We start from the raw sequence: 26,994 nt of genomic DNA on the forward strand, positions 1-26,994 counted from the left end.
CATGGCAGAGATGCTAGAGTTATCCAGCCAGGATTTTAAAACAAGTGTGGTTAACGTGCTAAGGGTGAACAGTGTGCAAGAAGCGATGGGAATGTAAGCAGAGATGCGGAAACGCTAAGAGAATCAAAACTCCCGGGACTGACATGAAAAAATGCCTTTGAGGAGTCTTTCAGTAGACTGGACCTCAAGAACGCTTCAATATGGGTCAATAAAAATGTCCCAAACAGGAATGCAAAGAAAAAAAATGAAAAAACAATATCCAGGGGTTGTGGGACAATTACAAAAGGTGTGCTATCTACATATGGGAACACCAGGAGCAGAGAGAAAGGAGCAAGGAAAAGAATAATAGTTGAGAATTTTCCAAAATTAATGACAGAAAGCAAACCACAAAGCAAAGAAGCTGAGGGGATACCAAATGCATAAATGCCAGAAAATCTACACTTGAGCACATCATACTCGAACTGTGGAACACCAAAGACAAAATCTTGAAAGGTGCAGAGAAAATACACTGTACCTACAGAGAACAATGATAAGAATAACATTAGATTTTCCATCAGAAACCAAGCAAGAAAAGAGTGGAGTTGAATATTTAGTGTGTTTGTGTGTGTACAAAACAATCATTTATTATGCTCATAGATTCTGTGGTCTGGAGTTCAGAAAGGGTGTATCAAAGATGATTTTTTTCTCATCTGCCATATCTGGAAGACTGAGCTCTGGAATTATCTGCAGGTGTCTTCTTGTGTGTCTGGCACCTGAGCTGGGTTGACAGAAAAGTTTGGCTCAGCTCAGAAGCTGCATACCTCCGTGGACTGGTCTTAACAGCACGATAGCCTCAGGGAAATCAAACTTCTTAAATTGTGGCTCGAGGTGTCAACAATTAACGTCCCAGTCTATGAGGCAGAAGCAGGAATTGGCTGCACAGCCTGTCCCAGGCACTGTCCTAAGTGCTTTGTGTATTAGCTGCTCATTGAGCCTCATGACCACCAGGGAAGCAGTGCGATTATCATACACGTTTTATAGGTGGGTTGGTCCTTTCCCGGTGCCTCACTGCAGATCGGAAGAGGAAGAATGAGGTTCTGGCTGCAACAGTTCAGCTCTGGGATTGGTGCTAATGGAGCTAATAACCCGACCCTGGGGTTGGATCTCTGCCCACCTTGTCCCTGGGGCTCCCGGGCTGCAGCCGTGCCTCCAGCTGCCCCTGGTCCCCGCATTTGTCCTGACGGGCACGAGCTCAGAGCCTTGACCTCGCTCTGCGGAGCTTCTCCCTGGCTACGTCCACATGTGTCACTCCCAGGGGGTAGGGTGGGTGGCATCTGCCTCGGATGGGATGTCTCCTAACCCTGCCTCGGCCTGTCTGCTCTGTGCTGCCCGCAGTACCCCCGCGAAGCTGCCAGACACGGAAACCCTTCCCCCCTCGAAGTTCTCTCTTGCTTCCAAGGACTTTCATATTTCCCACCCCCTGAAGTGTCCCTCCCCCAGCTCTGGGGACCACACCTGAGCATCATGGGCTGTTCCTGCAGTCATTGCTGGGTCCAACCTGCAGCCTGGGCACAGCCATTCTGTGAGCGTCTCCCCTGAGCTGCGGGGTGTCCAGGAGCAGTGCAGCACCCCCCTGTTCCAGGGTCCAGCAGCAGGTACACAACAGGCAAGAAGGGCAGTGAATGTGTCAGGTCTGGTCCCTTTACAGTGTCCATGACTTTTTCTCCAAATCTCTGTGCACTTCTCCCAGTGGTTACCTCTTGAAATAGTTCTCCTGATCTGAAACTACAAGCATTTATAAATCAGGGTTTCTGACATCTCTCCTTGAGGCAGGATGGCTTGCTTTTCCCTTTTCTGTCTGCAGAAATGCTGTGGTCTCACCTCCTGACCCTCCCTGTTGATGGACCCTTGCCCAGGGTGATCTTATGGCCTCTGACTTTACACCGTCCTCACGTCCCTGCCAGGTGCCCTTACCTCCCCCTGGTTATTCAGTCCCCCGGGCACCGGGTTTGCCAGGTCACCCTACTCTGCGGCCCCCTTGCTTCAATTGAAAGCACTGCTGTCCAGCTGCTAATTATGTTCAACCTGGTGACCAGTCTTACTGTTGTTGACACCGTTTAATTTCTTCTTAAATTGCTTTGTGTTCGGTTCCACCAACTAGCGCGTCAGCTCCTTGGGACCAGAGATCGTGGCACGTATGTGGATAGAGCACAATGACTTGCTCGTAACAAGTCTCAATAAATATTATTTATTGAAGAACCTGGAGAGAGTGATCACTTTGACACTCCCTCTCAGTGAGCGGCTGAAATCCCAGTAATGGTGGGAAGGATGGAAAAGCCTTCCTGACTTGAATAACTGTCGTCATTATGACCAGTTATTACCAAAAGTAAGCACTTTCCCCTTTACACACTTATTGAATTCACTGCATGTATGATTCTGTTAAAAGATGAGGGACTGGGGGCTTCCCTGGTGGCGCAGTGGTTGAGAGTCCGCTTGCCGATGCAGGGGACGTGGGTTCATGCCCCGGTCCGGGAAGATCCCACATGCTGTGGAGCGGCTGGGCCCATGAGCCATGGCCACTGAGCCTGCACGTCCGGAGCCTGTGCTCCACGGCGGGAGAGGCCACAACAGTGAGAGGCCCGCGTACCGCAAAAAAAAAAAAAAAAAAAAGATGAAGTATTGGGGTTCAAATGCAGAAGCTGCCTTGCTTAGAGCTGTGGGGTGAATGTGGGTCTTTCTGATGCCAAAATCTCTGTGAAAACAGCCTCCACCCACTAAGAAAGGCAACTCAGCCAAATGCCCAGATGGGTTGAGATCAGTGCAAAGAGCTTCTCGGGTCCTCGGCGCCCGGAGCGGGGCGGGCAGCCGGGTCCCTTGCTGGATGGGTCAGCGGCAGGACTACATCAGGGGCAGGCTGTCTGCAAAGCAGCCCTTGTTTTCAGTGAGCCTTCAGTGTCCAGAGTACTTTTCTCTTTGAAATGCAAAGTAGTCCTGCTAAGGAGCCGGCAGTTCTGAGACTTGAGTCTTTGGATTTATGTGGAGAAGCTTAGTGGTCGGCAGGGTGAGGGCGGCACTAAATCCCTGCACGAGGTGCCCGACGTGCTCCTTCAAAGAGAGAGCATGCAGTTTGGATGTTTGTGGGAAAGGAGATGAAAACCAGGCATTACAGCCAAGGTGGACAGAGGTCACTACATCCCAGAGCTGGAACGTAGCCTCATTCCCAACCATGCGCTTTCCTCCTCAGTTCCGGCTCCACCCTGCTAATTCCAGAGATGCAGCTCCTTCACAGTCATCTTGGGGGTGGGGGGAGGCTGCTCGGTACATCAGGCAGAGGTTCACAAGAGCCCCCAGCTGCTTCCACTGTGAAGGTGCGAAGGCTCATCGCTGGCTGCCTCAGATGGTCCTTCCGCCACGTCCAGACCATGTCCAGGAGGCCTCAAGAGTGTCCCCTTCATCCTGGGCTTGGTTGTCCGGGCGTCAAAGCTTCACCGCTTCAGCCCAGGGAGTAAATCAAAGGCTTTTTAGTGAAGATAGCAGTTACAGTTCCCTTCTGCCTCCCCCTCTGTCCCCTGTGAGCTCCCAGGGACGGGGGCCAAGGTCAGAAGTCACACTGGACGGAACTGACACTCGGTTCCTCAGCTCGAAGCAGAGTCTGGGGCAAAGCTTGGTAAGGAGAGTTCCCAGGGTCCCTGCCTGGCCTCTTCCAGACACGAGTGTCTGAGTCCCAGGAAAATTGATCATTCATGCGTCTGTGACTCCTGCTACGCTGAGAATCCAAATGCAGAAAGAGTGTTTCCTTTTTCAAATGTCAACAAACGAGTCCTCAGATTTATCCACAGGTCAATAGTAAGTGCAGTGGACATTTTTATTCATTTTGGCTACCGAATTCCTGAACCCACTTCTCTGCGCAGCCCACCCCCTGTCCTGTGCCGAAGCAGAGCCTGAGGCCAGGAGCTGTGTGCCTGGGTCACGGAGGAAAGCGGGCCGAGTTGGGGGGTAATGGTCTCCGAGGGCGAGTCCAGCTCAGCCGCAGCCTGCGGGGACTCAAGGCCAGAGGGTCAGCCTCGGTCCGACCTCTGCATTGTATGCTGTCAGTGTGGCTGCCCCTGGGGCCGGGGCGGTTCTCCGGGACACGCCCAGCAGACACCCAAGAGGCAGACAGCCCTCCTTCCCGCCCCATCACGTAGTCACGACAGTAAGGGGCGGTTTCCCGCTTCCTGCGTGTCCACCGCATGGGGAGCCTGCAGTGACCCAGAAACAGCTGTTGCTTTGGGAACAGCGCGGCTCTTACCACAGCCCTGGCTGAAGCATCCTCCCAAGTGGCGGTCTGAGAAATGTGAATTCTCCGAGTGCTTAAGGGAATCGTGGAAGTGGGTCCACTTCCTCCCCCTTGGTTTCCAGAACCTATTTTCCCTCCATGGGGACACGGCTCCATTGGTTTACGGTTGGTACTACGTCGTGAATGGTAGCATCCCACCTGGGGGTGCCTTCTGCTGCTGCCCCTTCCAGGCCACCTCCCCACTCCATGGTCTGGTCCGTGGCGGGTCACGTGGTCACCGTCCTACCTCCTGTGATGTCAGGGGTGTCACTCGGTCTGAGACGTGGCACTCAGTGCCTGGGTGGCACCACTGTCCAGACTAAAAGCTCTCATCAGGCCGCCTTTCCGGGAAGAAGGACCCTGACCTGATCCACTTGCTGTTGGGTGCCGGCCGGTCTCGTGCTGGCAGGTGTGATCACCCAGCTCAGCTTCGGCTGCAGCAGCCTTGGGGGAAGGACCCACACCCTGTGGTCCATGCAATGCCTCCATCTGCACCCCTGTGGCAACTTTTCTGTGAGGCCCCAGAGTGTCAGAGGACAGAGGGACAGGCTGTCACCTGCCTGCTGCGGACGCTCTCGTGGCCTCACCTGAGATACCATGATGGTCACCTTCTGCTTCCAGCCTGAGCCCCACCCACCTTCCTCCCCGATCCTCCAGCCTTTCTCCTTCCCGGTCCTGGGCGACCAGGGGGCCATTTGTCACCCCCTTTAGTCTGTATGTGTCCTTCCTCACCTTTGGCTCGTTTTTCCTCCAGACTGAGTGGGCCTCCAGACCTCTGCTTGAAGCCTGATTACAGGGGGAGTCTCCCCTCACAATCTCACGAGCCACTTCCTTAAAGTTAATCTCTCTCTGTGTTCACGTCCCATTGGGTCTGTTTTTTGGAGACCCCTGGCTGGTAGGTGTGGCCCTAAGTGTCCTCTCGATTTGGGCAACTGACCATAAGACTTGAAAAGTGAGGAGCTGCCCAGCCCTCCCCCGACCCAACCTGAGGATGAAGGAATCTTCAGAACATCCCGTCCTCCCCTACCTCTGCCCCCACCTCCGCCTCCACCCTGAGATCTCACACCCTTGCTGCGCTGAATGGGAAATAAATATAGACGGAAAAACATTTTAAGAAATCCCCACCCAGCCCGGGAGGAACGTGTGTGAGCATTTCAGACTCGGATGGATGAGGCCGTTTTGGATGTGAAAGCTCACCTGTGACCACCACACTGCAGCTCACCAGCCCCGTGTTTGGCTCCAGCCCTAGGGTGACAAGCGAAATAGTGAAGTCCCTTCCGCCAGCCCGTGGACGGGCAGAGAATGTGGTTGGGAGACGCTCAGTTGAACTCTGGGATGTTCAGCCCTTGCTGAGTCCTGTACAACTGGTACTGTGAACACCTCTGGGTGATGCTCTAGGTGTTTCCCATGCCCGATAGCCACCTGACGTAGTATTCTGCAGGAAAATGATGGCCATGCCTACACTTCATGTGCAGATCTTGGGGGAGAGCTCAGAACACCTTAAGCACGTGCAGTGTTTTTTGAAGCACTGAAATATTCCAACTTCCCTGGTTCCCCTCAGGGGCGGCCCTGGGCACCAGTGGGAAGAGGACGCGGCAGTGAGAAAACGGAGGGAAGGTCCCAGGGACTGAGACGCTGAGCCGGGGTATGAGGGCATCCTTCCACTCCCGGCCCTGGGATACTCTCCGTAGTTCACTGACGTAAATCCATAAGGGCAGCACCTGAGCCATCCACGCACAGGCGCAGTCGTTGTAAGGAGACAAAGGTTTTGGAGTGGACTGTGCCATTTCCTTGTGGGGGGCAGACCCTCCGTGGACTCTGAACCCCTAGAACTCTGCTTGATGAAAAAGGCCCAACACCCCAGGAAAGCACAATTGTACTTGATATTTTTATTCACTTAACAGAAACATTCACTTCTCAGATTTCACTGAAGTGCAATTTACAGAACTTAGAGATAAATTAACGTGTGAATTCATATTTTAAGGGTTTGGATTTTTTTTTTACAAATATTACAAATGTACATCGATTGGTACAATATTGCCATTCAATCATGCTTTTCATGTACATACCTTCACTTAAGAATTACTATTTATTAAGTTCATTTTGCTTAAAAAATGCTGAAAATTAACTGGGCACTGCTGGGAAAGTTGTTTTTTTTCTCCCTTTTTTACCGATGCTTGTATGGCGGAGTGATAGAAATCTAGTGCCTGCGTAAAAAGAGGCCCTAGAATCCAGATCATTTGTCTCTATCTTTACAGGATATTTCATCTCTCCAGCTTTGATTGTGAAATGAGTTGGGAACTAGGTGTTTCCTTCCCCAGGGCTTGATGCTGCCTGCATGTCACTGCAGGAGTGATATTGTTTGGTCTAAATTTCTAGAGCTGTGGCATCAGTGTCCCTTTTGGTGGACAGACTCCAGGGGTCTGAAGGGACTGATAGGTCCCTCTGGACAAGAAGTCACAGGAACACGCCAGGACCTCCTAGTCCTGAACAAAGGCCTGACCTCAGGTCAGTGAAGTGGGGCTCAGCGGAGGACACGGGCCTGAGACTTAACGCTCGGTTGTACCAGGAACCAGGGGTTTAGGATGGGGAGTCAGCCAAGAAAAAAGGAGGAGGAAGGGCAGGGAGAGGAAATGCTAGAAAGAAGAGGTAGAAGAGGTAGGTTGGGGCCATGGTGGCGGTGGCCCCATCGCTGCGGTTTTCCAGAGCCGTCCCTCGATGGCTGCTTCTTCTGTCTCTTGTTTCTGCTTCCTCATCCCCTCACCCACTGCCATCCTTTACTTGATCTGATTCAGAATTTGTGGGAGAGTCTCGTCAGGAGCCGGCAGTATGCCCGCGTTCCCAGAACCAGCGGTGCTGCAGCTAGGGGTGCGTCAGCACCTCGGACAGCGGCGGATACCTGGCAGTCCTGACGTCCCCACCGCCCTCCCCGCGAGCTCCCCTCATCGTGCCAGGAGGGGCCTCGGAGGGCGGGTCTGTCGCTCCTGAATCACAGAGCTTTCGGTATTTCACCCCACCCCTGACCCCCGCAAGGACTCAGCTAGGACAGCCTTTCGACATGCGCGGGGCGGTGGGTCCCTGTTCCTGGATGGGGAGGGCGGTGGGGAAACCAGCCAGGGTTCACCTGGCTTTGCCGGGTGTTAACGAGGCTTCTGCCAAAAGAGGTCACACCCATCGAATCGTGGTACACAAACAGAGATTTTCCTAACTTTCCTTTGGTCTTATTAGAAAGTGCTAATTTATTGTATTTTGGACCAATTCGATGATTTCATTAGAATGGCTTCTTAAAAAATGGGTATAGAAGTTTCTCTAAATTAAAAATGTCTACTTTAAGTTTCAAATGTCTTTTTAAATTTTTTTAAACAAGATACTATAGACACATCTTGAAATTTTTAATCCAAAAATAGGATTTCATCAAAATATTCTATTCTGGGCATTGACACACGGTGTATTTACTATTTATGGCTCTCCAGATGTTATAAACACTATACCAAAGAAAGAAAGAAAGAAAGAAAGAAAGAACGCATTTAACTTTATTGATAAGAACAGAATTCTGTGAAAAAAATTATGTGGGGAAAAAATATGAGCTGTGTTTCCTTGAAAAGCAACTCAAGTCAACGTTTCTGAGGAACAGCAGACACCAGACACTGTAGTGGCCAGATGGGTACATACAGACTTAGAAAGGAACAAAAAGGAAACAACAGGTATAGACCTGCAAAACAGACCCGCAAATCATTTGCTCAGCAAAAACAAAACCCAAAGATAATCCTAAACCCAGTAACTTGCTATCACACCTTGTGGAATCACGTGCTGGGAGGGGACAAGCGGAGCCACCGACCTCCTGACTCTCTGGGGCTGGGTCCTGCCAGGAGGACCAGGCTGGGAACTGTACGTTGCTTACGTTTTTCTCCCTGACGGGAAGTGGTGTGGGCTTGGGAGGCAGATGGAGGTGCTGCCGACTTTATGTGGATGTTAGTGGGAGGGCAGATTGTGGGAGGGTGGATGCAAACACGGAACAGGGCAAGTGTGCAGCACGGAGACGCATTCAGCAGGTGGGGGGCCCTTTTGTTGGCGCCGTCCTGCTTTCAGGGTGACTCAAGTGTTTGTTCTCCTCACAGAGACCCAGGTGGGGAGGTGTGCGGGCTCCACTGGACTCGAATTCCCCTAATTTTTCTAATCGAAAGATGCAGGTGGACCTGCGTAAGTGGTGCTGGTGCTCCCGGGGGCCTGGAGCAAAGGGAGATGCATCTCTGGGCTTCGGGCTGACCTGAGCCAAGCCCTCCAGCTACCCTGGTGCCGGGTTCGAGCCCGGGGCCCCCTCCTCTGGCCTCTGGCCATCCCAGCCCTCCTGTCCCATCCCCACCCGCCTGTGCCCGGAGCCTGGGGTCCCTCGTCCCCAGCTCCCTCTCTGCTTCCCACTCACTCGCGGCAAAGCTCCAGGCCCTGAAATGGACTTCCTGCTGCCCTAGGGACTCTTCTCTCATCCATCTCTCCCTCCAGAGAAGCACCCTCCTGACCCGACAGACAAGGCCCCATGCCGGTGCTAATGGGTACCAGGGTGCTAGGGGGTGGCTTTCTCCAGGAGCAGATGTTTATACATGAGGAAGTTTGTGTGGTTCTGGAGAGCCAGTGCCTCGAACCCTGTGGGGTGCTCATCATGGGTGGGTGGGCGCCTTCCAAGCCCCTAGAACCAGGTCCCGTGGGCAGTGCCCTCTGTGCCCCTTTGTGGGTCGGCTCCCCCGCATCTTCCCTGCTGTCTGCTCCCTGTAGTAGGAGCTCGTTCATACAACGCACGGACCACCTCTCCAAGCAACAGCTCAGAGTGCTGTGAGCTGAGCTTCTGGTCACAGATTCCAGCCAGGACTGGACTGTGCCTCCCTCTTTCAGAGCAGGGCTCCAGACACGGGGCTCAGAGTGTCTGAGTCACAACCAGCTCTGAGGCCTCTGGTTCTCTGAGCTTTGTCCTGATGACACGTCAGATGATCAGAAACTAACATAAACTGGCCTTTTGATCCTAGCTTTTGTACTGAATTAAGATTTTATTTCCTCAATTTGTATGGAAGATTAATATGAGTCATCTATTTGCAAAACCATTTTTATCTCTTTTGAAACTTTATGCTGGAGAAGTTGTCAAATACCTGGCCCGTTTTCTCTTATACAAGAACTTGAGTAAGTTTGACTTTATATTAAATCCCAGAAAAAGTTTCTCTCTCCATACTTAGTATCTCTACTTTTTGTTCTCTTGTGACAATACCTACAACTCACTTTGTTTTGCTTTTGCCCCGTTGAGATCTTTGTGATGCTGCACTTGCCTTTGGGTTAAGCGAGGTGCCCAGGCTGCTACAGAGCTTTGCTATTTATATTCTGGACGATGAATCTCAGATGCAGATCTTTTAGATGGAGGAACGAGAGGCTGGTTAACCAGCATGATGGAGCCAGAAATCAGTCCTCAGCGGTGAAACAATTCAAGGCATATGATGGACTCAAGATGTCACGGGGATGCCACCCTCCTGCGTGGACAGGGGGTCAGGATCCCGCCCCTCACTCAACCCCGGACGTCCCGTGTGCTCGGGGGAACCCAAAGGGGGCAGAATTCTGCCTCTTGCACTTTTGCAGCTGCTTTAAGTGAATTTTTTTATTGTTCAGGTTGGAGATCAGAGAACCGAGATGAGAGAGCTGGAGGCCCCTCAGGCCTAAGGGGACAGTTCTGTGAGTTTCTGTGCTTGCTTTCTGATAAAACTCAGTTAAAAAGGCAGGACTTGGTCTGGGACTTGGTTTCCTGATTGATTCCCTGGGGGGTACCCTATCAGCTCAGACCTTGTCCATGTGGTCGGGTCATCATCTGCCAGGGAAGCAGCTGCATCAAGCCATGGGCATGGGGCCCGGGGCTGCGCATCTGGGACCCTCGTCACCAGGACGTGTAGCAGTGGTTTCTTCACACCCTAAATCTTGGCCCCCGGGTGCTTTGGAAACTGTTCCTTTGCTCTCTGCAAGAATGGTCTCACTCTCTGGTCTTCTTTTAGGGGTTCTTTAATATCATGTGTCTCAAATCGTTTTGGAAGGAGGTGGAGTGAAAAACTTAAATAGTAATGAACATGATAGTTCATCCTTACTGGCTTCTTTGGGGAGGAGCCCATGGCTTTTCTCTTCACTTGTGGCTTACTTATCCTGAAGTCTCACACACGCTGTGCTTGTGGGAACCCCTCGCTCAGGAGGTGCGTGGCGGGGAGGAAAGCATCGGGGATGGGCCTGGTTGGTTCTCACCGGCCAAGCCTCGGCACTGCTTTTCAAGGCATCCACTCAGACCCTCTGGCCCAAATGGAAATTCCCTTGGACACACGGAGGAGGGAGAGCTGTTGGTGTGTAGGCGGGTGTGGTGGGTGATCTCGGTCCTGCACCTTGGGAGCAGCTGTCGGAGAAGCAGCATGTCCCTAACGCAAGGCTAGTTGCTCATCTGAGCTTCAGACACGTGTGTGTTTCTGAACACCAAAGGAAAACGAATGCACAGCACAGAGATCAGCACCGTCAGGGCACGCCACACCCACACACGGCTTCGCTCGCTGCGCAGGGCCGGCCCGGGGCCTCATAGCATTAGGAGGAACTGGTCTTGCTCCGGCGGCTTCCTCACCCAGGTGCCCAGGCCGGCCTTCTGGAATGCTCTGAATAGCTGCTGTTTGACAGCCTGGTAGGTGCGTGCACCCAGCTTGGCCTCACAGTACATGGACGGCATGTCTCCGTGGCTTGGGATCCGTGTGCTCAGCTGTGGGACAGAACAAGAGAGGATGGGTTAGCCCTCGCCGGAAACGGGCCCCGACCAGCAGGACCGCTCAAGCCTGGCAAGCAGGCACTGGCCTGCTGGTCACTTTTCCTTCTCTCTTTCTTTAAACAGAAAAGCAGCGAGATCATCACGTGGGCTTGGCGTTTGCCAAGAGGGTGGATCTCAGGTTAAGTCCTCTCACCACACAGATGATGGGAGGGGCTGCGTGAGTCAATTAGTGCAATTCTGGGGTCATTTCACAACGTATCAAAATACCCAGTTGTGCACCTTAAATATATACACTGTTCATATGTCAATTATGCCTTAGTAACAAAGAAAAATATCCCCTCTAATTTGATCTATTGATTAAAAAATTTCAAAAAAAGAGAGTAACAGTAGAAATTAGGGAAACTTTGCTTCACAAGAAGTGTGAGTGCTTAATGAAAAAAATAAACACAGAACTTGTCTGCTATTAACAACACAAGATGTGCATAATTTTTTTCTTTTTCGAGGAGGATTAGGGGCTCAAATCGGCGTGGGTGGTGAGGATGAGGGGGCCATGGGAATGAAGGCAGCGTCCCAGGCGGAGTCGCCTGCTAGCCCACTGGGAGGAGCGGGACTGGCCCCTGTGTCCAGCGGGGCAGGACCGGGCCTGGTTTCACCACCCGCGCGCCAGGGTCGGGGGTGCGGTGAGCGGGGGAAGTGGTCGGCTGGGGGGCGGCACCTGCCACTGGCCAGCCAGTCCTTCCCTGACACTCACTGCCGTGTAATTGGGGGAACCCCTAACTTTTCTGGGCATTCATTTCCTTCTGTCTGAACTGGAATGACATGGACTCTGAAGTTTCTATGGACTTTCTCATGGGCTGCACTGGCCACAGCTGTTCACCAGTGAGCCCATTTCCACCTGTTTCTGAGGCCACATGAGACCCTGCTGCGGGTCGGGGGCCCCACTCGGAGGGGCCACACCTGGGGTTGGCGGGGGGCGGGCAGGGACATGGGGCTGGTTTGCGTGTCCCGTGTCACCCTGGCTCTGCCCAAGCGGCAGCTCCCTGGGCCCCGCCCGTGTCCAGCCCCACTGACCTTGCCGTAGAGCTGCGCCCACTGGGCCGAGAGCCTGTGCTTGCAGAGCCTGGACGAGCGGCCGCAGCTCCGCTTTCCGGTGGTGGCGTCGATGACCTCCACGTCCGCCGTGCCCACCACCCAGTTCACGCTGAAGTGGGGCGACTTCCCAGGCTGCCGCGCCTCGGCCTGACTCACTCCTGCTGGGAGAGACGGGGCGCCGGGCGTGAGCGCTGCTGGCCGGGTGGGTGGGAAATGGTTCCCACGCTGGTGGGATGGGGTGGACGGCCGGCCCGAGCGCCATCACCGGGGCTTGGATTCGAAGGATTTTCAATGCAAGGCTGTCCTGTAATAACACTCTGCCCACGTTTCCCCCTTTCTCTGGATGTTTGTCGTGAACACATGGGGCCACATAAAGGCCAGCTGAGAGTGTGCGTTTATGGGGCACCTGCTGCCTGCCCGCTCCCCACAGATCAGACGCCAGGGTCACAGTCTGGCCGACGAGATACGAAATGGAGTGAAAACAAGCGAGCTCTGAGGGTGCAGGGCGCCGACTCGGCAAGGTGACTGGAACCCAGTGAGGACTGGAAACTGGGCCCTGGTTTGAATTTCAGGACCGCAGAGCGTTAAACCGGGAATGGGTCTTTCTAAGTCCTGGGGCCACCGAGAATGCTAAACCATGCAGGATGGTGGCCTGGGAGGAGGGACACTGACCCCGGGGCCTCGGCCACATGCCCTCTGTGCCCCCCAACTCCCCACGCAGCTGACGGGCTGGCTCCATCCCCAACCCCGGCTCCCACTGGGGTCACGCAGGAATGAGCAGAGAAGGACCTTGGTCTCATGTGTGTTCGCGGCCACAGTGCTGCAGGATGTTCAGCCCGGACCCCCACCCCCAGCCCCGCCATGCTCCTCCTGACACCTTCCCTGGATCCAGCCCCCTGAGCAGCTGCTCCCATCCACACCCTGTTTCTTCCCAGCCTCCTGCCCCCGGTGGGCGGATTGGACGGCTGGATGGGGCCTCTCAGGGCCCTGGGGCCCCGGCAGCATCTCACCGGGAAGCAGAGCCTGGTGCTGGGAAGCAAGTGGCAACCCAAGGAGCTGGACACATGGAGAAGCTGACTCATCAACATAGATGGAAATGACATTTAACTTAGACACCCGAGAACTGAGCATTTGCTTTTAGCTCCACACCAGGAATTCTAGGCCTCTGGGGGCCGCTGCAGAGCTGTTTCTGCTGCTCAACCACAGGAAGTCATTAATCTTCAACATTTTAAGAAAGAACAGGAGAAAGAAGAAAAGGGAAAGTGAAAGAGAGACATTGAAACGGGCCCAAAGTGATGTTTTATCAGAATTACTGAAATTATTGACCGTTTAGAAAATGACTCTGGTTTCATAGACGTTGAATTTGAGGCAAACCTTCCCATCCCTCAATTGACGATGGTGAGTCAGGACTGAGCCCCTCGGAGACGGGCGTGGGTCTCAGGCTCCCATCCCCAGCTCCTACGAGGTGGATGTCGCCACCTCTTCAGCTGGTCTTGTTTGTGCTGTTAATTCTTATGTGGATAAGAAATTGTGCCGTTGCCACGGGTCACAGTGGGTGTGTTAGGAGAACTTGGCCTTCTGGTGTTGATAAATAGAGCATCTTCACACTTCAATTCCTGTGAGTCTATTTCCACCTTTATAAATGGAGGTAACAGCAGCTGTCATGGTTGGTGTGACAGGGTGTGTGTCTCATCTTGACATTGACGGGGTGGCTGCTGGGTTTAGCTAGGTCCCTTCCCTGAATGGTGGAGCCGTTCTCTGGGGGGGACTCGTGGAGGGTGAATAGCTGCACCGTGCGGATCAGGCCTCTCTGGGCACCCACCCCCCAGGAGAACCACCCACAGGCTGTACGTGGCCATCACCTGCCGGGCTCAGGCCGTAGGGCACCACAGCCACGGGCAGAGCTTTGGGTCAGATCTGAAGGCACCGTTCGTGGCGAGGACGGGGGTGAGGGAACCCCCTCCGCGACAGGTCTGCCCGAGTCATGGGAAGGGAAGGTGGGTCTGTGGTCCTGGATGGGAACTGTGACCCCGGCTCCCATGGCCTCGCTGTAGTTTGCTGAGTCCCCTCCCTGGACGCTGGGAGCCCCTGGAACCTGACGTGGTCCCCGGATTTGGCAGAGGGTCTTAGATTTTAGGAACAGGGTCTGGTGTGTAAAGAAACCTGGGGCATAGCCACTGAGCCCTGGGCGGTCCCAGCCCCACTGGGAGCATCCTCTTCCGTCCTGTCTGAGCTTTGGGGTGATGCTGCCCTTGGCTGGTGACTCTCGTGGGAGGGTTGAGGGAGTGGGGAGGTGTGTTCTCTTGGGGGCTGGCCTGGCTGAGAGCTGTCCCCGCGAGTTACCGCCACCCCGTGGGCACCATCGTTGCCCCTGGTTTTCTAACTGAGAACAATCTTAGGGTCCTGGGAGTAACTCTTAAGCCTGACTCTTACCACAACCCTTGACTGGCTCTTTGATCTTCTCTCTCCTCTTTCAGAGGATCTGGTCTAAGCCCTGGACGGGCCAATCGCTGTGGGTCTACATGTGCCCACCCCCCAGGGCCCCCCACCACAGATCACGGCTTGCAGCCCCTTCAGAGACAAGGCACCGCCCAGGAGGGAGCCGTGGTAGATTACCTGGATAATTATGGGGGTCACAGCAGGTGGGGCTACCTCCCCAACGCCCCCGCCTGCTGGGCTGAGAGGTTAGCTGCTACCAGAGGGGTTCACGGCTGCGTGACTCCTGGTCCTCGCGACCCTGGGCTGGCCCTGGCGGCCTGGGGGCGGCATCCCCCTCCCAGGTTTGGTGCTGGGGGAACATTCAGGAATTTGCTCCTGGATCAGGTGGGGGTGACCTATGGCCCTGGGTCCCCCTTGCCCTGTTGGACACGTGTGTTTATTGCCTGGATTTCTCTGGGCACCGCAGACACTGCCCTGAAAGTGACACTGTGATGTCTGAGGGGCTCATCCTGTTACACCTTCACTCTGGAACGTCGTCCGGAGATGCTCTGCACCTGGCTGACCTTTCACGTATCCGATCTCTGCAGTTCTGCTTGCTGAGTCTTAAACGGCCACTGGCCGGACTGGGAGAGCCTGCCCTGGGGGCCTCGGGGCCTGTGCACGGAGGGGTGTGTGCTTTTGAGGACCTGTTCTTACCGCTGAGGAGGGGCCGGTTGTGCCGGTACGAGGCGGGCAGCTGGCCGATGTCCTCGGTCCTGTGGCTCATGACCCGGGAGAGGTGGCCGGTGTGGTGCAGGCTTCCCACCACGATGCTGTGCAGGTACACGGGCTCGATGAAGTGGCAGAGCAGCGCACCCTGCAGCCCCAGCACGTTCCACCTGGGGGGGAGAGGGGCGTCAGCGCCCTGGCTCACTGGCCTCACCTGGGGGAGGACGGGGGGCCTTTCTGCCCCGTTGTCCCCGAGGTGTCACTGTCCTCATCGTGCAGCTGGCGGTGGGGGGTGGGAGCTGGCCTGGGGCTCGCAGCACACTGGACCAGGCATGGCTTCGGCCTCGTGACCCCTGGTGACCCCGAGCCCCTCTCTGCCATCGGGGGGGATGGGTGTCGGTGGGTCTGCGTGTGAATAAACGTGGATCTTTTTCCTGGAAAACGAGTTGTCGGGTGAAGGGGAAGCTACGTATTCTCTCAGGGACTTAAAATCAGATTTAAAAAAAGACCCTCTGTCTCCAAAGTGAATCGGAATTTTTCTTTATGTTCTCTGGGAAATATCAGAAATTGAATTGACTGCAGTTTAGGGGAAAATACTCTCCCTCCCCACCCCTTTGTCAAACTCAGCAGTGGGCGGGACCTACTGTGGTGACATGAACGACCTTGTTTGGCGCTGGGGGTGATTTGACTTCAAGAGCCCCGATCAGAGGCCGAGGCCGTGGTCATTGACATATGGTCCTTGACATAAATGAGGCTGTGGGTGAGTGTTTGCTTCTGCCAGCAAAGATGACAGGAGCCTTGTCAGACATTTCCCCGTAAATTTGGGTGGAACAACTTTCCGTGTACCTGTTATTTAAGGCAACATTTTGTGGTTTCCACTCTAAATAACATGCTTAAAATCCAGCCTCCATCAGCACAAGCATTATGCAGTTAATTTCTTACATCATTATTCTTTTCATTAATTAACATTTCTCCACGGTTAGAGCAATTAATGTGGTGCCTCCATGCCGTACATTTCCTTTCATGATTAATAAGGAGTCATTCTATTTCCCTTTCCCGAAGCAGTCAATTAACACAGAATTCTTTCCATTAATTACCGAGTGCTCAAACCAGCAGGCCTACCTAGAGAGCAGTCTGCTCCGAGAACCTGTGACACCAATTGCCTTAAAAAATTCTCTTTAAATTTTATTCCAAAAACACAAGCAATTTAGCTGGCGATATTAATTTGCCTCAGAAGCATTGAGGTGAGTGAGAAACATCTTCTAATCTCATGCAAGAAGAGGCAGCCATCTGGCTGGCGAGGATTGAGGAACGGCTCCCCTTCCGTTAAGTGTGGGTCATTAAAGTAATGTGCTCACCCACATAAAACTCAAGTGGAATATAAAAGGTAATATTTATATACAAACAGTTTAGTCCTACAATTTAAACAGTCATTGGTTTTATGAAACGTTTACTTTAGTCTATCAGATTTGCATAACTTCACTTAAAAAAATAATTGTGGTCATTTCTGTAAGTCACATCCAGTCTCTCAGAAAGGAGTGGAGAATTGCCCTTGGGACCTAGTGTGTGATCTTCCCAAAGAGTAAGTGTCCAAAAGTGTTGAAGGGGAGCACATTTCTGGAGGCATGAGAAGCAGGGGAATGGACATTCCGCATTGATAACAAAGCCCTTTCTCCAGCGATGAGATGAGTATTCCAGAGGGGACGTCCCTGTGCTTCAGGCTGTCCATGGACTGGCTTTGAACAAAACTTCTGGAACGTATCTGAATGGCTCTGACTCTGCAGAATAGTCTAAAGACAAACAAATTCTATATCTGGTCTCCTCCTAATAACCTTTACAATAAAGAGACAATCAGCCTTCTCGTTGCCTGGCTGTAGGAGTTTAACTTATTCAGCCAACACCAGCAATAAAACCAAATGTCGCCCTGAATACAAACTGGAGAGTTTTCAGCATTCCGGATTGAATGGAGAAGTGCTTCTCCCTTTATTCAAACAGCTGACATGACTGCAGTGTTGACAGAGAAAAAGGTCCCAGGTCTAGTTTTCAATGTAGATAATCCCTAAATAAATATATTTTTGTCTGTTTGTCAATCACTGAAATACCAAAGATAAGTGAGGGAGAGATCTTGGAAAAAGGCTGTTTTCTTTAACTGAGAGACAATCTCTGTACCTCAGGGCTGACGGGGACTGGGGACTGTCCCAGGATGGGTCCCACCCAAGACAGGCCGGGCCCGTGCGCCCCGGGTCGTGAGACCGAGAACCTCCGGCACGGGTGCGGGGACTGTGGGTGGTCGGGGTCCCTGTCTGCCGTTTTCACCCCCGAGGCACGGCCGCCGGGAGGACGTGCGGGTCCAACATTACAGTGAGGTCTGAACATCACCAAATCCATCCTTATTTCACTTCCCTCCTTGTGCGTGGGCAGGTTTGCCCGTGACCTGGAGGCACAGTCACACCCACTGGGAAAGGTCATGGTGTAGCTGGGTGACTCAGGCTGAGGCACAGCTGTGAGTACAACGCCATGCGCCCTGGGCTCGTCTGGGGGGCTTTGGGAACCTCCTGCTGCCAGGACCCCCAAGGCCGGGATGGAACTGGTCTGGGTGCAGCGGCATCAGCGTTTCCAGCGTGCCAGGAAGTTCCATTGTGCGCCGGGTGATGCACAAAGCAGGCAGCATGGACTTGGGGGTCAGTCTACCGGGTCCAGGTGACCTCCGTGGCTTTTGTTGTCACTTAGCCCCTCTTCTGCTTTCCCTCAATGTTCGTGATGTCTCCTGGTCACCTAATTTCTAGTTTGTTTTGCAGCAATGGTGCTTCTCAGCCCTTTGCGGTGTCCTGGGGGCTGGACATGGGGCTGGACAGGGGATGGCTGCTGCCTCAGATCTGTGTCCCTGTCTCAGCATTGTTGCAGGAGTAGCGGAGGCGGCAGATGCGGGAGTGTCATCACGGTTACCAGCTTATGTTGGACAAATATTCCTGAGTTTATCACTCACTACCTTTGAAACAGGAGGCAGAGGGGCAGGGCACAACTTTTAAAAGAATGACGTAGCCCAAGGACATGACATAAACTGATTAGAGCCAAATGGGTCCAAGATGGCAGACAAGTTGACTTCCACTAGACCTTGAGCCTCAGCATCTGCTCACTGTAACACATCAGCAAGCTAAATGACACACCCACAGGCTCCAGGACAGTTCCAAGGCCAGACCATAAAGGTCAAAAAGTGGGTGGTGGCCCAATTTTGGGAAATCCCCACCCCTTCCCCCAAATAGCTGGAATACCCCTCCCACTCATTAGCCTACGAAATTACCCATCCCTGTAAAAACTGACAACCCCATACCCTTGTGCCTTTCTCACCTTCTGAGATGGCCCACATTCTGTGGAGTGGGTTTCTCTCTAAATAAATCCACTTGTTACCTATCACTTTGTCTCTCACTGAATGCTTTCTGTGATGAGACTTCAAGAACCTGAGCTTCGTTAAGTCCTGAAACCAGGTGTGTGATCTCAGTTAAAAGACCGTGGGTTTTGGCGAGGTTTGAGTCCCAATCTGAGATACACGGTTGTACCTTCACCACTGGAGATGGGGTGAAGTTTCCCCTAAAGGCTGCAGTAAGGTGACCACGGTCTTCTGTAAAGGAAGAGCAGTGGTTATTACACCAAGCTGGGAACATTTGGGGCTGGTGTTTACTAAGAGCAGTGGTTTTAAAATAACCCGTATTTGGAGATTGGAAGCATGAACACATTCCCTCCTGATTTCAGCGTAACACCATCCGGCTGCCAGGTGGGCTGGGTGCAGAGCCAGGTCCCCACTCTCAGAGCGGGGGGACTCTTGCAGCCTGAGATCTCAGTGCGGGGAGTCAGATGGGGCCTTGGTCCCCGGAGAGCATCCATAATTCTTTACAGTTCGTTTTTATGGAGAAAGTTTTAATCTGTTCATTTAGAGACACATTGCAATCGATAATCAAGCTCTGGTGCTTAAAATTAGAAACCATATCTAAGGGAACATTAGTTCCAGAAGATTTAGATTTTTATATGCTACTTGCCTCTCGATTCTTAGAGCAAAAACCCCTCCCTGGTTCGCCTGTCCTTTCAGGTGGCCGGTGTTTCTTGTTAGTGACAGTTCAGATCGGCTTCTTATGTCCGGAAAGCCAGGCCACGTCCATGGGAACATGGGCCTCACGGTGACACTTGTCATTTGTCCTGGGCTCACAGAGGCACAGGGCTTGGTCTGTTTTATCGCTGAGCTGCAGGAAAATCCAACCCTCTGATGAGCCTCCAAGCCTCCAACCTTAAGTCGTGGGTTGTAGGTCCAGTTTCCTGAACCTGGTGAAACAACCCACATTCTGCAGTTTCCCTGGGTCTGCACCAGCCTGGCATGAGCAGTAGCATTGTAGGAATAGATTTCACTATGACTTTGGTTCTGGAATTTTGCAAAGACCACATGAGTTGAGCCAAGTCAGTGGTGTCTCCTACCTGGTTATATTGGTTTCCTGGGGCAGGGGGTGAGGTGGGTGGGGAAGGGCTTAAAACATCAGAAATTTACTCATGATCCTGGAGGCAGAGGTCTTAGGTGAAGGTGTGGCAGCCTGGGGGCACCGGGGAGACCCCACCCCAGGCCTCGCTCACCTGGTGCTCAGAGGCTTGTGGATGCGTCCCTCTGGGCCCCACCTCTGTCTCTGTGGCCTTCCCTGTGCACCTGCTCTGGGCGTCTGTCCCCAGGTCCCCAAGGCCTCGCTCACGAGGATACACTAGCTGCATTTAGAGGCCACCTTCTCTCACCATCCTTGGCTTAATCCTGCCTGGTAAGGCCACACTCACGGGTTTAGGGTCTGGGGACAAGGATATCTTTTGGGGCCACCGTTGGGCCCATGCCACCTGCTACGGGGCGTTAGGAGATGCCACTGCTTCTGTTTACCCCAAACCCTGGGCTCCGTAACCCCACTCTGGGGAGTATGTCCTAAGTCTGTACTTGGAGATTCGGAAAAACGCTTCCGCACAGAGATATTTCTGGAAACATGGTGCACGGAGCAACCACTTGTGAGCACCCAGGGATCCAGCAGCAGGGAGGTGCCCCCAGCCTTGCACGTGGATTCAATGTACATGGATTCAATGCCTGTGGCTTTGAAAGGAGCCAGGATCATAGTGTTCAGTGATGGACTGTAAGCAAACTTCCCAAAGCAGCAAAATCCTGATGACAGGAAAAAGCCTGCGTTTAGGAAAAAGTTTAAGGCGATTATAGCCAAGGTGCCTGCTGTTTTCGGTGACAGCTGGGATACTGGCTGGTCGTCTTTTTTACTTTTCAAGTCTCCTAATGTTTCTTACTGCCTTTTATGTTTTAATGGGGGGTGAGGGGAACTTCAGATGTGTGATGTCGCTCCCTGTGGGCTGTTTCCACCAGTCGGTGTGACGAGATGGTCCCATCACACTTTCCCTTTATCTGGAGGCGTGAGAACATGTAGCCTTAGGCGCATTTAGGATCTTGTGGCCAGAGAGCCTCAGGTTTGGTTCTGTTTTGGATGGAAGCCATTCACCCAAGGGAGAGGTATCCACTATCCCTTGAGCATTGGAACCAGCTTTTATCTGCAAGATAGTATTTTGCTCCAGGGCTTTAAGTAAAATTCCTTTTTGGCCCCAAATCTCACTTTCAAAAGACTTTCATGGCCCAAGAATTTTCCTGGGAATTCCAACGACTCTGGTTCCAAAGAGAAGAAATTAGATTTCGTTTTCTGCTATGTCATCATCAAAATTATTTTTAAAGAGGAAAAATGTAGCTGGTGTATCCCCACTTCCAGCCTCGGGTGTTTTTTTCCATGGAAGGGGGAGAAAGCTCTCTCTGCAGCTGGGGTGTTCTGCCCACATCCAGACTGTGGTGCTGGGCATCCTGGCTTTGGTGCTGGTCCGTCAGACTCTCCAACCTCCTGGTGACGCCCCAGGTGTTCTTCCACACAATGCTGAGCGTGATGTACCCCCAGGAGCCTGGGGACCTGCAGGCGCTTGCAGACTCTGTCGGCTGTGCGCCCGGTTTAGGGAGGGGGGCAGCCTGGGCCTGGTTCCTACGTCTTTGGAGTGAGTTTGATGATAATGACATTCACATAATGCAGCCCTTTTCCCTGGGAGGCCACCCTGACCACTGGACTCGTGGGAACGTTGCACAGAGCTTCCGTCCATAGGGTCGACCCCTTCCACATGCTTGGGTCCTGGGCCAGGTCTGACCCAGCCGCTCAGCCTGTGTGAGCCCTGCCCACTGTCCAGCATGGTTGGGGGCCACCCCTCCACTGCCCCGTCCATGAAAGCCTCGCCCCGACTCCGCATTTCTGAGCACGGCTGTCATCACGAAGGAAACCCCATGCCTGCCCCATCTCCACTCCAGTCCAGCCTTGCTCGGCCCCCTGCAGAACTGGACGTCTCTGCTCCTGCCTCCTGTTAGGCAATGGATGGGTGCCCACCTGCAGAGACAGGACCCTAACCTGCACACGCACCCCTCATGGTGGCACCAGTGATCCCCTGAGGGTCAGACCTTAGACGCAGAAGCAGAGGGTGGAGGTGAATAGGATACCAGTGCAGGACACGGGGTGCAGGGGGAGGGGAGGCCGAGGACGGGGAGGACATCACGGGGGTTGCAGGGAGAGAGGCAGAGATGGTGGGCTTGTTCAGGGAGGAAGGTGGGGCAGGGGAGACAGAGAGATAGAGAAGGAGAGACAGAGACAGAGGAGAGTGAGGAGAATGCTCAGGGAACACCTGAGGAAAGTCCTGGGAAGGCGGGCTGGGCTCCCAGGGGACTGAGTGGGGGGAGGGGACCTGGTGCCATGCCCCCCAGGCCCCTCCTGCCCCATTGTGTCCCCCACCGTCTGGGCACCACTCACCTGGCCACCAGATTTGGGGACTAGACAGGTAACTGGCAGGGCTACCCGTGAGCTGCATCAACTCCTGGATGAATTTGGGGCGGCCCCCCACCTGCCCAGAGCCACGGGCATCACAATGTCCCCAGCATGTCCCCCCTCAAAAACAGAATCCTCCTCAGCCCAGGGACGTGACACAGACTGTGCTTTCTAAGCAGACTTTGTTAAACAGAGCATCACTGGTGGGAATGAAACCAGTGGGCCCGTGGGCTCCTGGGCACGAAAGCCTTTCTGTCCCCCATTTCTTGTTTCTAGGGAACAGACTGCAGCCTCCATGACCTTCCCTGGGTTCCAAAGGGCAGATTCGAACAGTTGCTAATCAAGGGAGGAGCAGCCAAAAAACCACCTGAGGCCAGATTAAAGGGACCCAAGAAGCCCATCAAGGTTAGGAAACCCGACCACCTAAGACTCTGCACATGGCCTAATCTCATCAGCAAGCCCCCTTGAAGGATTGTTATAAACCCCTCATCAAATCCTCCCAGGTGGGGACACATAATTTTTCGAGGCAGGAGCCTGCTGTGTCCCTCTTTGCCTGGCAAAGCAATAAAGCTCTCCTTTTCTACTTCACCTAAAACTCTGTCTCTGAGATTCGATTCGGCGCCGGTGCAGAGATGCCGCGCTTTCAGCATCAGAACTGTTGACGTCCCACATCACCTGGGCTTTGTAGCGAGTTTAATTTCCTGTCAATTGACATTTAAGATCCTAGAGACAGTGAAACTTAACTTCTGGGCTTCCCTGGTGGTGTAGTGGTTGAGAATCCGCCTGCCAATGCAGGGAACACGGGTTCGTGCCCCGGTCCGGGAAGATCCCACATGCCGCGGAGCGGCTAGGCCCGTGAGCCATGGCCGCTGAGCCTGTGCGTCCGGAGCCTGTGCTCCGCAACGGGAGAGGCCACAACAGTGAGAGGCCCACGTACCACAAAAAACAAAAAAAACTTAACTTCTGTATCATTCATTCACTTCATTTTCTAGGGAGTCAGAATTAATTTAGAGACCCAACGTAATCCTGGGAGAGCAAGAGAATTTCTGTTAAGGTGGAAACTGCTGATTCTCTCCACTTTGTGAAAAGATGAAAACATTACAAAGGAGGATACGTTTCCTTCTGAAAGATGAGCTAGTTGACGACTACGGGAAGTTCTCTTTGATGCAGAAATCAGTGCTTTGCTGTATTGCAGTCAGGCCGGGTGCAGTCACTCCAGGGGAGTAAAAGGGCTTATTTCTCCTGTAGTGTTTGGTAATTTCCTTTGAGATTTCGGATCCCTGTTCGCCAGGGCTGAGGTTTTACCTGCCCTGTAGCCTAGGGTGCCTCACAGAGGCACCGAGTGCACCTGGGCCACGGCTCCTCCCCATGCAGGCTCGGGTCAGGGTTGGGGTCGCCGCTGCCCTGGCACCGGAGTCCCTGCCTCTCCTCGGCCCCGCCTGCCTCTCTGACGGCTCTGTCCGGCTTTCCAGGGAGGCCGTGATGGTACGGAAGGCGCCTGGCCGGTGCACAACTGTGTGTGGGGCAGCGGGCGGCCACGTCCCGTGGCGGGTGTGGAGTTCAGGGCTGGCAGGGCCGAGTCCGGGACCTCGGAGTGCACCTCAGCACCCGGCCAGTCCCCTCTCTGGGACACAGTCCCTGTCCCTCCCCCCGCCAAACACACACCCGGAGGGCACTCGTGCAGAGGACAGAGGGGCCGTTACCTGGCGATCTTGTCCGTGCAGGACATGGTGACCAGCTGCTCGCCCAGCAGGACGCCGTCCCACGTCTGCACCGTGCCTGGGCCACGCACGGGCACTGTCCCCTCCCCGGACTCGATCTTCGTGCGCAGGCGCCCCCGGAACTTCCTGGCCAGGTGCTTGCTGCTGCTAACTAGGGGACGAGAGCCGCGTGAGACTCAGGGGCTGGGGACACGGTGTGGGGGACACATGAGGGGCGGGGGGACACAGGGTGGTCACGGGGGTGCTCCGAGGGGAGGGGAAGAAGAGGGGGGCTCATTGGGAAGCAACTCCAGTGACCCTGGTGCCACCACCCGCGTTCAGGATGAGGAAGCAGCTTTGGAGGTAAGTGCTGGGCGGGATGGACTTGTACAGACACAGGAGGAGCTGGGACACAGCAACCCCTCTGGTCCAGGCTCAGCCGGCGTCACAGCAAAGGGCTGGACAGTGACCATCAGAGGCTCGGCAGCCGTTTGGTCTCAGTCCGACCACTGGACCTGTGGCCCAGCTCTCAGCACAGACGGGCCAGGGAAGGAGCTGCATTTACAGACACTGACTGTTGGGTTCCATGTCACCTTCATGTGTCAGGAGATGGTCTTCTCACCCTTTCCAGCCATTAAAAAATGTAAAAACCATGCTTAGAAAAAAAACACAAAAAAACCATGCTTAGTTCTCAGACGGCCGGTGGGATCCGGCCCAATTGCTGGGCTGCAAACCTCATCTAGATTTTAGTCCTGGCTCTATGGTTTCCTAGCTGTGTAGCCTTGGAAAAGCTACTTAAAACTACTGTGATACAGTTAGTTCGTCTGAAAATGGGGTAGTGGTGGTGCCTCCCTCCTAGGCTTAGGGACTAAATGAGATGGGACCTGGGACCCCAGAGCTGCCGCCGAGAGTCCCGGTGAGCGGGCGTCTGCTACACCCAAAGACCGGCCCCCGGCAGGGGTGGGCCTAGGCCTCCATGCCCTGTTACTGCTCTCCTGCCTTTCCTTTCCAGAGTCACCTCCACACTCATACACACCAGTTATTTGAAGAACTAGCTTGAACGAGAGGAAGATTAAATTTATTATTTTTTTTCTTTTTTTAAAAAAAGTTCTGTACATTTAGTCAGGATTATAATGTGTTATAGAAATGCTTAACTGCTTTGTGTACAGATTATATATGAACTACCATAGTGATACCAACGTTGACATACACGACGGTGGGGTGAATGCTAAATGCCTTCTTGAAAAGGTTTCTATGTAAGTTTTAGAATTTGTGAAAATGTGTTTCTCCTTCATTTATCTGCAATGGAGTGAGGGTAAATTATTAATATAAATTATTACCCAAATAATTAATAACATTTGGGTTTATATGGGCACCTTCTCTTACAGATCTTGAAGTAATTTCCAGTATATTTTCTCATGATTTCTAAGAACTGAAGTTCCTTTACTATGTATTCATACTACCTAGAGGCCATCTCTTGGGAAGAAAATTGCTGTACTCCGTGGAGAAAGTAAACTTTTGAGAGGTTTTAGATTGCTTATTGACCTTACTACTAACCAGGTCCTTGATGACATCCAATTTGGACTGGCCTATGACTCATCTATGGAAGGAAGAACCAAGCTGAGAGACTGAGCCTGGGGGAGGGAGGGGCACAGCCAAGGGATGCCCAGCCCTCCCCCTAGGTAGAGCCTGAATCTCTTCTTTGCAGATTTAAATGGCACTAGGAATCGGATGATAATGCTGCTGCTGCTGCTGATGTTGATAATAATGGTGATGATGGTGAGACAATGATGATGGTGACAAAGATGAAGATAGTGATGATAATAAATTGAACATAAAATATTTCACCTGACTCAAAAATACTTGAGCAAAACTTTGGTTTGACCTGACTTTTTACACTGTCCAGGTGAGGTCTTTATCACATCAACTTCCCGTGGCAGGTGGCACTGAGGGAAAGGAGGGCCGGCGTAGCTAACAGTTTCCACAATTTACCACAATGTTAGTTTAGGAACTAAAGTCTTCTGTGTGGGAATACTTTCTTAGGAAATACGGTACTTGCTGTCCCTCTCTTTCTGGTAATTATATTCAATAGTATCCTCACCATTCTCTCAATGCTTCAACTATTGTGTCATTTTCCAGACCTGGAAAGTCACCTATTACATTGTAAGGGCTCTTCTGAATTCTTACCCAGGGCTTCTGTGCAACTAACTTTCCCTGAAGCAGACTTTGTAGCCTGTTAAGGCCATGACAACTTGGAGGCCTGGCTTGAGTAACAACTGGTTTCTAGGAGTTAACCTAAAGTTTTCAGGTAGATGACTTTTTCCTGAAGAGCCAGGTGCATGAGATGCTCCTGACGAGTGTTTATTTTCGGACGTGTTGAGTCTCGGCTGCCTCCTCCAGCTCCCCCACCAGTGTGATCAGTCCCAGTGGCTCTGAGCGACGCGATCTTGCAGAGCTCATTTACCCTGGCTCTTTCTTGCCTAATTGCGAGAGGCAGGAGGGAGTTGAAGATGCTACTTCAAGCAGAACGAAATGCCAATCCAACCAGAAACTGCGGGGAACTGACCTTAAATCATCTGCAGTGGATTTGTCGTGTGCCCTAGACAGTGGAAGTGTGGAGCATTAAGACCCTGCCTGCGTGGATACATAAATGCTCCCAAACCCATAAGAATGTTCTCAGCTAATTCTGATACTCCATCTCATGAGACTCTTCAGTGTAGTGTTTGTTCATCTAAAACCCTTACTTTCGGACCCTGATGTCAAGATAAAGTGCGGCTGGCAATATGCTTAAGAACATTGTTCAAGTGAATATTCTGTTTTCAGGAGAGAATCAGATGGTGACTAAGGAAGTCCACCGAGGGAGCAAAGGTCTATCTAAAATGTGATGCATGGTTGCTGCAATGGTGCAGGGGAGAGAAAGAGCCAGAAATGGGAAAAAAAGTATAGGAAAGAAGACAATATTTTTAAATCCCAAATAAGCTTCCAAAGGTATAACCCAGAAGGTATACCCATGATGTGGTCTACTATTTATTGTAATAATGACATATACAATATTTGTCATGTGGTCACGTGGGTGTTCTTGTCCTACCTGGTGAGGATGGTGACAGTGACGACATGAGTTAG

General features: G+C 52.8%; 1 protein-coding gene across 3 annotated transcripts in view; it reads right to left on the minus strand.

Annotated features, from left to right (window-relative positions):
• Window positions 1–6,469: 6,469 nt before the first annotated feature.
• The window catches only part of ADARB2 (adenosine deaminase RNA specific B2 (inactive)), a 369,707-nt gene continuing 349,182 nt past the window's right edge, over window positions 6,470–26,994 (minus strand). Inside the window, exons 7-10 of one of the 3 annotated variants that reach the window (XM_059056464.2) lie at window positions 23,875–24,043; window positions 15,291–15,472; window positions 12,135–12,313; window positions 6,470–11,057 (exon numbers count right to left, since the gene is read on the minus strand). In XM_059056464.2, the coding sequence (XP_058912447.1) occupies window positions 10,881–11,057; window positions 12,135–12,313; window positions 15,291–15,472; window positions 23,875–24,043 (707 nt within the window). In that variant the 3' untranslated portion in view covers window positions 6,470–10,880. Of the gene's footprint in view, window positions 11,058–12,134; window positions 12,317–15,290; window positions 15,473–23,874; window positions 24,044–26,994 lie in introns of those variants that run through there. The other 2 variants (XM_067030178.1, XR_010839874.1) reach the window with 2 other exon arrangements.

Source organism: Kogia breviceps, chromosome 3 (genome assembly GCF_026419965.1).
Source record: "Kogia breviceps isolate mKogBre1 chromosome 3, mKogBre1 haplotype 1, whole genome shotgun sequence".
NCBI lineage: Eukaryota > Metazoa > Chordata > Mammalia > Artiodactyla > Physeteridae > Kogia > Kogia breviceps.